This window comes from Populus nigra, chromosome 1 (genome assembly GCF_951802175.1).
Source record: "Populus nigra chromosome 1, ddPopNigr1.1, whole genome shotgun sequence".
Classification (NCBI taxonomy): domain Eukaryota; kingdom Viridiplantae; phylum Streptophyta; class Magnoliopsida; order Malpighiales; family Salicaceae; genus Populus; species Populus nigra.
Window position 1 is genome coordinate 37,140,246 of NC_084852.1, and position 16,156 is coordinate 37,156,401.

The 16,156-nt window shown below is 35.5% G+C and overlaps 2 protein-coding genes across 2 annotated transcripts; one reads left to right on the top strand and one right to left on the bottom strand.

Moving 5' to 3' along the window:
- Nucleotides 1-235: 235 nt before the first annotated feature.
- LOC133673818 (GATA transcription factor 26) lies at nt 236-6,384 on the top strand. Its single transcript, XM_062094721.1, has 8 exons — nt 236-816; nt 2,204-2,575; nt 3,195-3,627; nt 3,972-4,044; nt 4,338-4,441; nt 4,843-5,029; nt 5,139-5,259; nt 5,816-6,384. Exons 1-8 carry the CDS (start codon nt 777-779, stop codon nt 6,121-6,123), a joined length of 1,638 nt encoding a protein of 545 aa, XP_061950705.1. The 5' UTR covers nt 236-776; the 3' UTR covers nt 6,124-6,384.
- Nucleotides 6,385-13,405: 7,021 nt separating this feature from the next.
- On the bottom strand, nt 13,406-15,659 carry LOC133696424 (expansin-like B1). The gene is made up of 4 exons (XM_062118613.1): nt 15,521-15,659; nt 15,229-15,335; nt 14,788-15,099; nt 13,406-13,662 (listed from the first exon to the last, which is right to left on the bottom strand). The coding sequence occupies exons 1-4, from the start codon at nt 15,657-15,659 to the stop codon at nt 13,465-13,467; spliced, it is 756 nt and encodes a 251-aa protein (XP_061974597.1). The 3' UTR covers nt 13,406-13,464.
- Between the last annotated feature and the right edge of the window lie 497 nt (nt 15,660-16,156).

Here is a 16,156-nt window from a genome sequence, read left to right on the forward strand (position 1 = left end):
TATAAAATAAATAATTTTAAATAAATAACATAAATTTATATAAAAGCACTACTTAGTACTAATCTACCCCTCCCCTAACCATTTCACAGTTCAAGGTTAAAAAATCAAGTACTTGCTCACCCTATATATATATATATATATATATATATATATAAACTGAAACCTTTTAATAAACATAAAAACAAAATAAAATAAAGCAAAAGCAAAGAAAGCTCCCCCATCATCATTTACATAAACAATAGAACAACAACAACAACAACAAAGAGGTCATATACATAGACAAAAAACACACGCACCTCTTCTCTCCTTCTCTCTCATTTTTCACCTTCCTCTTTTATTAGATTCCTCTAAATGGTCTTTTCTCTTCTTCATTGGATTGTACAGATTCCCAGCTGAAAATACTCTTCCATTTCCTGCTAGATTTTTTTCTTTTCTTTGCTGTGTTTGTTTCATTTTTTTTTCCTCCTTCAACTGCAAGACATGGTGATGTATATATTATAGAACTCTCTCTGGGTTTCTTGGCTTTTACTTTCTTTTGCAAACACTGTTTTCTGGGTTTGCTGCAAAATAGCCTTATATACCGAAGAAGCACTCATGTATGCCTCATAAGGCTTGAATATAAAGAACAAATTTATACAAAGTTTTGATCTTTTCTACAACTGTTTTTTTTATATATATTTATATAAATTGAGTTTTAATACTCTCTCTCTCTCTCTCTCTTGTAAATTATTTCTTTGAATTTTAATTTTCTTGACTCAAGGAAAAAAGAGAGAGATATGGGCAAGCAAGGACCTTGCTGTCACTGTGGAGTTACAAGTGAGTTCTTGTTTCTCCTCTCTTTTTTTCCTTGTAAAAACTTGGATTACCATTTAGTTCACCTTTTGTTTTCCCTTCCTTGTATATTCTTGTAATTGATTTTGTATATACAGAACTATAATTGTATCATTGAAATAGAATGGTTATGACCAACGAGGAAGAGATTACACGGACAGACAGAATAAATTGAGAGCACTTGTTGTTCTGTTTGTTTATACATGGATTCTGAACAACGGGTGTCTTTTGTTTCTTTGAACACATCAGATACTCATCTGTTTCTTGTTTTCAACTTGTTATTGAATCTATAAACCCTTCACTCTATCTCTTGTTTGGTTTTTTGACCGCTCAAACAAAGCTTGAACATATCACATCACCGCAAATTGGGTTTGGAGTCTGTTGAATACAGGGGAACTACATGTTTGATCAGCATGGCTTTCTTGTTTCTGTATAGGATTTAAGGAGACCAAATTCCGAGTCAAAGTGTATCGTTTTTCTTTGCAGAACTTAATGATCCAATGGAAAATGTACTTCCTTGGCATGTCGTATTAAGTTATTGATAGAATTCATGTCTATTGAGTTCTTGACTGACTTCTTGTTGTATTCCTTTCTCTCGGGTTGTATTTCTGGCAAGCTTTGCTGCTATCAAGTTTATTCTTGTACATTTTTGGGGTCTTATACTGCTAAAGCTTTGAAACAATTCAATTCAGTTCACGTGAAACATGTATCTCCGTTATTTTGCTCTGGAATCTGCTCTAAAGTCTGAACTTCCTAGTGATCAAACAATTCCTTTATTGTTCCATTGGACTTTGGTCACTGTTTGGGTTACATTTGTTGGGAGTGCAATGGTCATACTTGTAAACTCCAAAGAAAATAGTTCATCTCAAGTTTGCTGCAGCTTGAACTCCTTTGAAGGAGCTCAGCTTATGCTAATTGGCTATAGCTAATGTCTTGTGGTTTGTCAACCATTATTGACGGATTAGCTGCTGCGAGGAGGCAATCACATTGTGGACCTGAGTTTTCTTGTATATAAAATAGAGTCAGCAGTGTCCAGCAGAGCCTTTTCTGGTTTGAATGGCTGGACTTGCTCTTATGTAGTCTCCTCATTCCCATCATTTGAAGCATTATGAGCTGCTCGCATGTGATTCATTCTCAGAAGAGAGACACAGCCGGACAGTACCACCACATTAATGCACACACACACATATTTGCTAAGTTTTAGTCCTTAAATGCATGAACTTCTAGCCTAATCTGTTTGTTGTGTCGAGTTTTGGATTAGAAATATTTTCTCCTTGGTTTATTTATATTAATTTAAAATGCTTCTCCTATCAATTTTGTGGATAAACTTGTTTAACATGCATGTGTATTGCTGACAACTATCTTCCAACAGGCACACCTCTTTGGCGCAACGGGCCTCCTGAGAAGCCAGTTCTGTGCAATGCATGTGGATCACGATGGAGGACAAAGGGAACACTAGCAAACTATACCCCTCTCCATGCCCGGGCTGGCCCTGATGATTACGAGGATCACAGAGTCTCTAGGTTGAAGAGTATATCTATGAACAAGAACAGAGAAGTGAAACTGCTTAAAAGAAAGCCAAATTATGAGCATAGGGTTGCTGAAGGTGTTGCTCTGGATTACAACGAAGGTTATAGAAAGGTTGTAGATGAAGACACTAGTAACAGGTCAAGTTCTGGGTCAGCCATATCCAACTCGGAGAGTTGTGCACAATTTGGCAGTGCAGATGCAAGTGATTTGACAGGTTGAGCACCCACTAGGATCAATCTTTGTTCTCTGTGTTTTGATTGCTCAAAAGAGAATGACTCTCAAATAATATGATTGTTTACCATGTGTCAAATTGAGTGGATTAGTTGCATATCTAGTTCACTTGAATGCTGTGCTTGGTATAAGAAAGTAATGAATTCTGGAAGCAGCTCCAAATTTATAGGAAATGAAAAAGAAGAGAGGTTATCATAGTACTGTATGTGCAGCAAGGTACATCTCATAAGAATCTCACTCTGATTTTCTGAATAAAGAGAAGCCACTTCCTTGCTTTTCTAGGATGCTAGCATACTGGAAGCTGGCTGCTATGATACTTAATCTCACTAAAGACGTAATACTATGGTATTAGTATTACGGTTGACGCCTCTTTTAGTGGGGCTAGTGATGCGTGGGAGTGTGACTGGAGCCAAACTAACCAATTTCCTCAGTACTTTTGCTCTTCAGTTTTGAAACCAATATGCTTGGTACTCGTGGCTTTCTATCACTGACTGAGTTTTATAGGGGACAGTGGCTTAATTTAGAAAGGTTTATGCAGTGTTTTGTGCTCTAAACATGCTTGGTGGCATTGACTTATACATGTATTCTCGTTCTTTCCTCAGGTCCAGCCCAATCGGTTGTGTGGGACTCCTTGGTACCTTCTAGGAAGAGGACCTGTGTCAATCGGCCAAAGCCATCTCCAGTTGAGAAGCTTACCAAAGATTTATATACTATTTTGCATGAGCAGCAGTCGTCATGCTTCTCTGGCTCTTCAGAAGAGGATTTGCTTTTCGACAACGAAACTCCAATGGTTTCTGTTGAGATAGGACATGGAAGTGTTCTCATTAGACATCCAAGCTCAATAGCTCGAGATGAGGAATCCGAAGCTAGCTCCCTTTCTGTCGAGAAAAAACAATACTCGACAAATGAGGCCTATTCCCATCCTGTGATCCTTCCTGTACATAATGAAAACAAGAGTGTCAATATGACATATCCTATTACTGTAAAAACTAAGAACCTCAGCGGACAAGGGATGCAGCAAGAGCAACTTAATAGGTAACTCATCCACGCATGTTTTCAAAACTTTGAAAGGCATTCTTCTTTAATATATGGAACAAGGATAGAAACTCTGTATCAGTGTCAAACCCAGATATGATGTTTTTCTATAAACATCACCTCCTAATGATTAAAATTCAAGTGTACATATAAATACAGGCACGGGTAGGTTTCAGCGTGGATAGAGAATATTCACAAAATAAGCTGATGAGTGGGTTTGATCAGAGGTTTACATTTCAGACTACTACTAGGATCCAGGGGGTATTGGAATGGGAAAGAAGTGAGAGTACATTGGTAACTGTTACTGTACTGGTGGTTCATTTTTCAACTGTTTGGAATTTCAGGGACAAGTCTCCACATGAAAAGGTACACATCCTGGGAAGTCATAATTCACCACTTTGCAGTGTTGATTTGAATGTAAGTTGCATTTTTTTTCTCCCTGTATCTATCTCATGTCATCACTAATCACACGTGGCGTGGCTTTTTTGTTAAGTACATGCCACTCAATTTCTTGCACAGATCGAAATTTCAAGGTTTACTTTCTTCTTTTTTCTAATCATTTTTGAATGATCCCCTGCTCTTCCCCCACATCTATTTAATCCTCTCATGGAGTGAACCAAAGTCTTGAATGTTTAGACATGTGCGGAACAGATATTCTTTAATATCATTCCCCTTGTGTGCATATCATGATTCTGCTCATGGTTGTGTAGGATATTCTTAACTTTGAGGAGTTTGCAAGACACTTAACAAATGAAGAGCAGCGGCAATTACTAAAATATCTACCTCCACTTGATACCGCCGAACTTCCCAACAGGTTGGCCTTATGCCTTGTTGAATATATTTCTAAGTGTTAATATGGTGGGAAATGAACACTTTTGCAATTAGGAGACACAAGGCGTTGTATTTGCTGTCAGTTGCCATTTGATCTTATCTATTTTTCTTTTCAAAAAGATCTGTATTCATTAGCCATTCAAGTCAATCATTGCATTTGTCAATATCATCATGAACCTGATAGCATTTGCATTTATAGCCAAGCCTTTAGTGTGCCAAGCATAGATTAGAGTGGGGTCAGTTCACTGAAAAATGATATTAACACTGGATGCCTTTGTTGGTGTGTGATTATGTGTTGTACAAAGTATTCTATCACCCTTTATTCAATCTCAACTGAAATATACTCAATCCAAGATTGATGATGATTTATTGTTGTCTTTGCAGCATCAAAAGCATGTTTGATAGCCCACAATTCAAGGAAAACATAAATTGCTATCAGCAACTGCTTTCAGAAGGAGTCTTTGATCTCTTCTTCTTAGAAGCAAAAACTGAAGACTGTAAGACTTTGGAAAGGCTTACACTGTCCAATTTGTCAAAGTCCAAATGGGTGGAGCGTTATCATCTACTCAAGGTTTGCATTGATCTTTTTAAAGTAGGAACATTGTTGCATGAAAACATCAATTCCTTGGAATGTGGACATGTGATTTTAATGGCTCATTGCCTTCTCCTTTTGGCTGCAGAAGAGTAAAAATAGCACTGGGAAGTCTCTTGTTGGAAAGGGACCAAATCCAAATGTTGTTGCATCGAGTAATTTAATTGGTGCCAAAAGATCACGTGACAACCCAAGTCAGAAGTTTTCAGGTTGGCAATATACTCATCTTGGATGTATTGTAGAGCAAGTTGATCTTTTCTATTATTTTTCTCTTAGAAGCAAATGACTTCTAATGGTGACATTGAATCTGAAAGTTTAATAACTAAATTCTACTTCTAAAAGCTAAGAAAAATTTGTTAATGGGAGAGGAACATGCTAATACAAATCGGCATGCAAAATCAATTTTGTGCTGATGTTGGCTGCTTTCTCTTATATTGAATTATGGTAACAGAGATGTATCAAATCCTTCTCGTCATATGTAGAAGTTCATTTTAATCAGAACAGTGTTTGTTAAAGAACACATATAGAGAGCACATGTATATGTTCACTCATTGAAACATGCCGACCATGAGTAGAAATTGCATGCTTCCTGGACACAGTTAATTCTGAGAATCCCCCTGGAGATATTGCAAGCTAGTCACGACCAGCATGAGTGGTGAAAGTTAAGAGTGATTGTCTTCCATGGACATCACTTCTCTTGTATGGAACCCCTTTTATGATATGCTTTGCAACTATTCTCATAAGCTTATTTTTGTCTACTCTCAGAAGCAAAGTCAATGAAGAGCCCCAAGAGGATTGTCATGAAGGCTACCTATGAGATCAAAGAACTCATAGACAATGATGGTTCTTGCTTTAGTCCAAGAAGCCTATTTGCCTTGCCTCCTGATGGCAGTTCCCTTATGCTGGATTCTCTCCATTTTGTGGATGAAAGTTCTGATCAGGACCTGCTGCTGGACATACCATCCAATGGTTCATTTGCACAGGCAGAGCTCCTTTACCCAACTAATAATAGTTTTGGCCAACAGGCTAGCACTAGTAGTAGCTCGATATACCCGCACCTAGGCTGCCCCTAACAATGTTTGTTATATTGATACTTTTAATCACTAGGGCCAGATAGATGCACCTTCTGCTGAATCAGGTGACTAGGTTAAACATGTTTTGCATGCCAAAACCAGCAAGTCTGTGAATGAGGTTTGATGGTTGCTGTTTTTTCCCTTGATTATTTTGAACTTGGTATGCTAAGAGATCGACTCCTGGTGGGATTTTGTATAGGTTGACAACAGATTGTAATATATGGCTAAAAAATGCATATCTGCTGGTGATTTCAAGAGTTATATATGCAGTTGTAGCTATATTGTTTGAGATACCCATTCATTGGTTTGCTTTTTTACTCACCAACACCGAGGGAGTAAAAACCAAAAGAAAAACAGGAGGTTTGGCTTTCCGGGATGCATGAGAAGAAAGTAGAATAGCTTTTGTACTTGCCTTTTGGAGGATGCCTACCTGTTGCTAGTGGCCCGTCTGCATCTGAACTACAAGTTCCATACTCCAACCGACCACCAAATGATAGAAAGAGAAACGAATATGCATCCACGATGGGATAACGTTTTTGAATGTGTTGAGGAGGAATCATGAGGACGTATTTTTGTCTTTGAATTGGACTAGTAGGTTCAATGCTATTTGCTTAAGACCAACTTTGATCACTGGGATTGGCTGCGGGAAAATTTGAAGCGTGTCGCTTTTCTGTCTTTGTAATCGGTAGTAAGTCAAATTCTAGAGAATTTGATATCGTATCATGTTCAGGAGATTGCTAGTTGGGCAAACCTGTGCTAGTTTCAATCACAGTGGACTTCACCTACCTTTTTGAGTTGTTTGCTGTTTCCCATTGGGTATTTGAAAGGATATTTTTTTTCTTTGTAGGTTTATATCATGTTGATGTTCGGTTTGGTTGGCAAGAAGATAGAGGAATCGAGTGAAGTCATGATTCCAATGGCTTTGGTTGAAAATGAAATCGCTTCAGAAGTTTTAAGTTTTTACGAAAATAGTTTTCAATAATTGCTTACAATCTCTATCTTGATGTGTTCTAACCCAGCAAACTCCGATTGCTTGTAAAAACTAATAGCTCAAACTGTCATTCTCGTAAATTGATAGGAGAGCGAAGTTGGGGAGCTCTTGTTGAAATGCAATGGAGACTGAGATGGGAGCACATTTACTCATTTAAGGGCCCTTCTGCCTAAGTAAGGTAGCAGCATTCAAGCATTGATGCCCTGCAAAGTTGGGGAGCTCTTGTGAAACCATCGATCGCTATACTTATTCACATGAGGTGATGCCCTGCAATGTTTTCTCCCATATGGCTCATATAGTTTCTCCCAGCGAGGCAGAAATATAGAATTATCCATACATAGGTTAATAAAAAGTTGAGGTTGATAAATCACAAGCTGCAGTGTTTACAGTCACAAAAGGCACCCTCCTTCCTCTCTCCTCTCTCCACTTTATTCTATTTGTTTGGGAAGCCATTAGTTTAACACTAGGTCAATAGCAGTGCCATTGAAGCAAATGAAAGAAGACTCTAGAAGTCAACGTTGTCCATCCAAAGCATGTATCATGGTGGGCCAGTGGCCAGACATTGTGTTTTTATCCTGGCCAAGGAAGGCAACTTTTTTGCTTGGCGTTGTGACTACTTTAGAGACAATGACAAATGACTTCGTTTGGTTCAACTGAACAGGCAATGGCTATGTCATTCAATGATAAGAACTTCACAGTATTTTTACATTTCCCTGATTTCAGGGGAGATAGAAGAAAAAAGTGTGCCTTTCACCGTTTCCCGTGTTTGACAGCCAGTGCATAATAAATTCAAGGTCTACTTGGATTGCATAGCAAGGGCTTGACTTTAGACATTCATTACTTGTACTTCGAAGGAACGATGGAGAAAGCAAAGGAAGAAGGAAAACATGTCAATGCAAACAGTTGAAACAAAGGAAACATGCCTTCATGTCCTTGTATTTTGAAAGGATAAAAATTCACATCTTATAAACAAATTTATTTTTACATCTCCATATCCATCACTGCAACTAAACAAGCTTATATCTCTTCTATATTCATCACTTCTATCGTAGACACTAACCAACCACAGCTTTAGAAAACAATAGCAATTTTATCACAAAGTTATATACACATGACATGACTATACAATACAGCCTTGCACCTCACAAGTCACAACCAGCTTCGAAAGGCCTAGAGACGTCTCGTAACTTGCAAATTCATCCAGCAAGAAGTAAAGCAGCAGAACGATATCTAATTTCCAAGTTCAGAAACCTACCTGCCTCATCATGGATTTTTAACATGACGCTGCAAAGTAAAATATCCATGCTCCTCAAAAACCAATATCTGCAATATCATACCTCCCTGCCTTTATCATATTCCCGTTTTGGCCGTTAACAGGGTCTAAGGAAAAGTTATCCCACCTATCTTTGCAGCCTCCAAGATACTTAACTTTTCCAAACTTGGATCATACCGCTCTTCCTCTGCAAGTATCTTCAACACATCTAATAGTGTGATCTGAAGATCCATACAAGTCATTTCAAACAAAACAGTATCATGCTCCGCTTCCCCTGCTCCTGCATTCTCCTTCCTTCCTGGTACAGATGCCGGCAACACACGTTTTTCTCTAACATCATCCTCCTTGCCACAAGCGTTTGTACCAACATTAGGACCAACATATCTAAACTTTTCAAGGTCATTTGTGCTTTTTCTAGCAGAATGTTCCTCCCTGGTATTGCGAAATCCATTAGCTTCCCTCTCGTCCACTCCATCATCGACAAATCTTAAGGCTGCATCATTTCCTTCAAACTCATATTCTATCACCTCAGTAGAAAATTCCAGCTTCCTCTTCGCTGAGCTCTCTCCACTACATTCACTACCACTACCATTCACTTCAATCACCATTTCTCCAACTTGCTCATTTTGTGGAGATTTTAAACAACTGTTAGGACCACCCCCTCCCTCAGAACCCAATTTCTCCACAGAATACCCGAGATTCTCTCTTCTCCTCTCAGTTTCACGCACTAAACTGCTTCTTGGACTCCCCAAACCCAGATTTTTATTCAAACGTTTTGCTCTTTTTGACCTAGCCGTAATTACATCCAATGTTTTCAGTAACCTCTCGTCACACTTCACAGATTCAGCCCCTACACTAGCTCTTGGAGTCCACTTAAATCTATCCAATGATTTCACCAATCTCTCAAAACTTTTCCCTATTTCAGTTCTTAGACTAGGTTTTGGAGTCACAAAACCCAGATTATTATCATAAAGTTTCGATCTTTTAGTCGAAAACTCGCTGAAGACATTATTTGAAGAAGACGAAGGTAATCCTCTTTTCAAAACCATACCTTTCGTACACTTACAGTGAATTAATTCTTCGTCCTGAGAATTATCCTCACCACCACCCAAATGGCCTTCAATCTCAGTTCTCTCTGTGAATTCCGTCTCTGCAGTAAGCCCTAAATCCTTCTCTATCGAATCTCCGGCACAATCTCCACCATCAACGGCCATAATTTCATCGATTCCTGCTCCTTCAACCATCTGATCTTCCTTTGCGCGAACAACAGCGACCTCCTCCTGCTGCTGCTCGTGCTGGTTTTGGGAGCTTGAGAGGGAGGGATCTTCAGGCGGAGTGGAAAAAACGTCGTCTTTATGAAGGATAGAATTTTCGTTTGGGTCGTCTTTGTGGTTATCCTCTGAAGTTTGTGGAGGGGAGACCATGGTGATGGCGGTGGAGGCGACAGGGATTTCGCCGTCGAGGGAGAGAGACTCGTCGTTTGTTTGTGGTTCAAGAGCGAAGGAACATTGGTTCAAGTGTTGCTCTTGGGAATCGGAGACTTGACACAGCTTTGTTAATGCAGCGAAAGGATCGTTTTCCTCCATTTTTGCAGACAAAGATTAGGGTTTTCTTTTTTCTTAAGAGAGAGAGAGAATGGGAGGGAAAGTTAGTCTCTTGGGGTTCGATTTTTTAAGTTGATTTTCCCGCCATTTGTTTTGAACGGTTGGTGATTAAATCGATGGTGTATAATATATTTTTTATGTGTATAAAGACGAATTGTCGTTTTGTTTCCTTTGGCATATCGATTATCGTGTACTTCTGCTTCCTGACGACCTGTCTAAACGACTTGCTTTTTTTAAAAATAAAAACAACAATCAATTTTTAATTTTTTTTTTATAAATGTATTAAAATAATTTATTTATTTATTATTTTTTAAAATTAATTTTTGACATTAAAGAAATGATTAAAAAAAATAAATTTTAAATTTTAAAAAAATATATTTGAATTATATTCTCAAACCCCGTTAAACCATGAATTTGTGACCATCACGTCGTCTATGTAACTCAAAGGCATGCAATAATTTGGTTCTTCTAGAGCATCCAATATCATCATCATCGTTTTATATTCTTGAGAAAATTAAATTATGTAACAAGATCTTTGATATATAATAATAAAATAAAAAAAATTATAATTGAAACTCAAATATATTTCACGAAAATAAATTATTAAATATACAATCACCTAGGCTTTTTTTATTTTAAATTAATTAATTTGCAAACCGTAGGTGATTGTATATTAATTAATTTTAAAGTTCGAAGACTTATCTTTTTTTATGTTTGTCTAGTCATATTATAAAGTGTTTAGTTTTTTCTTTATATATTTTATTAAAATCTTTTTTATTGGGGAAAAGAAAAAAAAACCCTCCTTTTCTGTTCAATCTATCCATATCATTTTCAGCTAGTCAGCATCCATGCTTCAAACTTTATCTCTTTTTAACCTCAAATCAAAAAACACATATATAAAAAAAAAATCTTGAAAACATGCACCTATTTCTTGTTTAAATTAACAAAAACTTATATTTAGAATCAATTCAAACATTGGCCACCGCTTCCAAAACATAATTATATATGATATTAAGATTTTCTTTATTTATCATTAGAAAAATTGATCAATAAAAAATACATTTCAATAAAAAAAAATTTGGTTTTGTTTTCATAAAAGTATTTTTTTTATTTTGGACAGAAAATACTTTACAAAAGTTGTGAGAAATTCAGAAATATCTTATTATTTATTAATTATATTAAATTTGGTGTTCAATCTTTTGATTACTATATAATTTGTTTTTAATTTTTTTTAATTTCATCATTTAAAATTTAATTTAATTTTATTTTTATATCAACTTTGGTCCTCGTTTTTTTTATTGTTATTTTTTTTTAATTGAAAATTGTTATCTATCATATTTGGTTCTTATTCTTATGATCACTATTTATTTTTACTTGAAATATTTTATGAAATTTTAATTTTTTACAATTTCATCATCTTTCAACTTTTTTATTTGTCAAATTTGATCTTTATTATTTTAATTATTATTTATTTATTTGAAATATTTTATGAAATTATATTTTTTTCAATTTCATCCCTCCACATTTTTTTTTTATCTTTAAAAGATCGTCCTTATTCTTTTTATAAATTTGAAAAAAAAATTAAAAAAAATTATTTTTCAACTTATTTTCATGACATAATAATCAAATACTGAAAAGTCTTTTCTAACTAATTTTTCATGAAACTAACAAACATTAAAAAATAACCACTTAAAAAAATATTTTCAAATAAAAAGTACTTTCAAATAAATAAAAAAGTCAAAGCCTTTTGGATTCAAGGCAACTTGTTACTTCATGAGTTTTCTTCTTTACATCAATGAATGGTTTTTGGTTTGTTTATTGTTTTTTTTTCCGAGTGGCCACATTGATACATTTTTTATGGCAAAATCAATTTTGTACCAAGATTTCAAATTCTTGTTTTATTTATTTATTTAGAGAATGTTGGAATTGCATTTTAAATGGTATTTTTAGAAAGAAATATTTTTTTGTTTGTTTTTTTTTTTTAATTTTGGATTATTTTGATGTGCTGGAATAGAAAATAATAATAATATATTATTTTAATTTATTTTTAAATAAAAAATATTTTAAAAAATAATTATAAGATGAAAATAATAATATTATTTTGATTGTTATCTCGTTTGTCTGTATATAAAAACATATTTAGGTTCTTGGTTATTTTAGTTTTGATTTTTTGACGGATCTGTTTGTTCCCGAGGTGTAATTTTTATTTTTTTTAAAAAAAAACTGTCCATGTTCTAATTATGTAGGATCTTGAGGTTTTCTGACTTGTTGCATGTAGCGTGCAGGAGAAGATGACGTCGCGTTTCTGGACACAGGTTTTTGGTATTTGCTGATTGTAATAGGCATCTCTTAGAGGAACTGCTAGTGATAGTGATGAATCCGTTGATCAAAAGCATGTGTTCAGGCCAGCCAAGGAAAAGCGTTTGAGGAGATGTCGGCCACTGCTGATCAAATGAAGAATGCCATGAAGATTAATGCATGACTGGGTCAGCTTCCAAGGGAGTTCTGATAAGATTAATAAGCAACTTGAGAAAGCCATGCGGGTCAGGGAGAGTCGGAGAAGGTTCCAGCCCTTTATAATATTAAAGCTATGACTATGGCGCTGGAAGATTTATCTCGAGCCAGGCTTTGGCGAATAAGGAAAGGAAAAAAGAACATGAGCAGTAGCAATTATGCCAGGGCTTTGAATGCAATAGAGAGGGAGTTGAAGAAATTTAATAAACAATACGAAGATCAGATTAATAAGTGCAGGGAACGTCCCTGAAGGTGAGGAAGAACCAGAGGCTGACGAGGAGTCAAAAGAGGAGGAAGGGTCAGATTTGGAGTTCAGAGGGGACCCTTCCAAGATTGCAATGTTTGATGAGGAGGAAGATGTCGATGACTGATAATCTGTGAACGATGGGAGCTGGGAGAAGATGATGATCAAGAAAGATAATTAAGCTCATGGCCGGATAAGCAGTTTGCAAAAGAGTGGAATTAATATTGTGAACAAAAAGCTTAAAGGTTAATGAGCATGGTAGATGTCAAATTTAATTTAAAATGGGGTATATTTAATATTAAAAAAATTGGTAAATGATTAAAACAAATTATGGGAATGATTTAATTTTTGACTATTTTTTTTAAAATACTAAAATTATTAAAAAAAATACATTTTTGGCGAGATTTATTAAATTTCTAGTAATTTTATAATTTTCAACCATTTTATTTATTGTTATTGTAATGATAATTTTTTTAAAAAAACAAATCAATTTTAGTGATCAAGACTATCAGAAGATCCCAATAAGTGGATATATATCCTTAATTACCAATACAAAGTACAGCAACCCAATTTTTATTGTTCAAAGCAAAGAGAAATTGCTGAATTACAAAATACATAATAATTGAAGACAAATTAACGAACTAAGCAGAAACAACAAACTAGCAGCTTCTTTATGTCCGACTAGCTGCAAACTAATGACTTAGTCCTTCAATCTTTAAGGAAGCTGAATGGCAGAGTCATAAGCAACCCCAGCCTTCCAATCACTTGGTAAAACATTATCTGCTTGGACCCATGTCACCCCTGCGCTGCCACAGACCTGGAGCTTCAAGCTAATGGCACCCTTTGGTGGATTAGGCATATCCCACACTGCCCCATAGGCTCTTCTCATGCCTCTCCATTCCTTGCAATCCTCCTGCATGTAATTAAGGTCACGTTAGTTTGCAGGAAAGTAGTTTTCTTTTGGAAAATGAATTTCGAGAAAGTGAATTCCGAGAAAGTATTTTCCGATGTTTGGTAGTGTAATGAAATGGAAAATAAGTTGGAAAATGAGCTGGAAAATAACTTATTAATGTTTTATTTTTTCAAGTTTATTAAAATAATGAGGAACAAATCTTACAAATTAAAAAGTTGAATGAGAATGAAATTGAAAAAAAATATAATTTTATAAATTATCTCAAATAAAATAAATAATAATCAAAATAATAGAGATTAAATCTAAAAAATTAAAAAAAATGAAAGGTGAAGAAATTAAAATAATAATAATTAACATTTTATAAATTATTTCAAATAAAATAAGTAAAAATCAAAAGAATGAGGACCAAATTTGATAGATAAAAAATTTCAATAAAAAATGATAAGAAAAAAGCAAATAGCAATTATAAAAATAAAGACCAAAATTAATATAAAAATTCAATTTTAAGAGATGAAATTAAAAAATAAATATTCAAAACAAATTATATATAACAATCAAAAGTTTGAGGATCAAATTTGATATAATTAGCAAATAATGACATTTCTAAATTTTTCACAACTTCCGGAAAGTGTTTTCCGCCCAAATTTTTCAGGAAAACACTTTCCTGAAAACCAAGCCAAATTTTCCTTTGACTGGAAAGTGTTTTCCGTTGACCAACTTTTCCAATAGCAAACAAACACAAGAAAGTTTGGAAAGTGGTTTCCCGGAAACCACTTTCCGGAAAACAAACACAGCCAAAAGGGAAAACACTTTCCTAGAAATCAAACCAAATTTTTCTTTGACTGGAAAGTGTTTTCCGTTGACCGAAAAGTGTTTCCGTTGACCAGAAAGTGTTTTCCGTTGATCGAAAAGTGTTTCCGTTGACCGGAAAGTGTTTTTCGTTGACCAACTTTTCTAATGGCAAACAAACACAGGAAAGTTTGGAAAGTGGTTTCCCGGAAAATGAATTCCGAGAAACAAACATGGCCTAAATTAAAGACATCACGTCAAGTTCTCACATGCTAGTTCCTGTATAGTGGTATTAAAGGTAAAAAAAGAATATCAGAAGAAGAAATCAAAACGTACCTGCCGTAATTCCACAGCCAAAATCTCATTTTGGCCAGCTTGGTACAGAAGAACTATGGCCAAGTACTCAGGAAACCTGCTGTGTTCATGGACCTTGAACATGAGATTATAACCAGAGTAGCGGCAAGGGATCCTCCTGAATTCTACATCAACAACACCATATGCGAACAGCTCTAAGGCCATGTTCGGACGTGCCATTCTTGAGTATGCACGTGTGCTGAGGATGAAGTCAGTTTTGTCTCCTTCACCATAGTCAGTAACCACTACGTTCACCCCATCATCAGAGCAAAGGTTTGGAGCTTTGCATCTAACCTGAAATTGTTATGAATCAACAATATGTAAAACCAGCATTATCAATAGTTAAACACATTTGTTTATTACCCTGAAAGTAGCAGTTGATTACTTTCAATACTGATAATTAAGTGCCTTGAATTCAAGTACCTGATAGCAACCACCACAGCCAGTACCATTCTTGAAGAGTCTTGAAACACCAGCTACATTAGCGTCACTGACCGTCCTTCCATATCCTCCAAACCCGCAAGCTCCAGCTGCATTAACATTTACATGCATGCATTTCATGAGTACTTGTTTCATGCAAAACATATATGTTGTTAATTAAGCTTACACAGCAGTAGTCCTCTTACAAATATTTACATTTGCATAACTAGATAAGCAATATAATTATGAACTCTGAATAAATAGGAGATCTCGACACACACACATTTATACTTACTTGGGGTCCCTAAGCAATCAGGGCTCCCAAAATAAGTTGCTCTTGAGCATGTGTAGTCTTGGGAGTGACTTATTGCAGGCAGTAGTGCCACTGCCGCGACACAAAGAATGGAATAACCATATTTAAGCGCAAACCCCATAATTATCATCACACTGCCACACACTTGTATAATCAAGTAAAGGTAACTAGTTGAGAGAGAGTATAAGAGAAAGAAGAAAATGGATGAGAAAGCATGATTTCACAATACCCTATTTATAGTTGAGGTCTGAGAGGCTGTGGCAGCTATTGAGGAATTGCTGCTACTTTTCTTTTCTTTTCTTTTCTTTCAAATGGGACTAATTAGGTGGTAGGATGAGGTTAATGGTGTGCACATGTCGATGTAGACTCACTCCTTTATTAACCCCTCGAGACCTCATTTCCATGGTACTGGAAAGAGGATACATTTGCAAAAGTCTGCCTCCCTGTTGTCTCTCCCCGTGCTTAAAATATTCTCAAAGCATTCAAAATGGTTTTTACGCTATTATTATTGTACTTTTGGAAATAGGTTATATTTATTTTTTCTCCTCAATGTGATGTGACAACTGACAAATCATGACATTTTCTTGCTTCGGACATTCAAAATAATAAAGAAAAAAA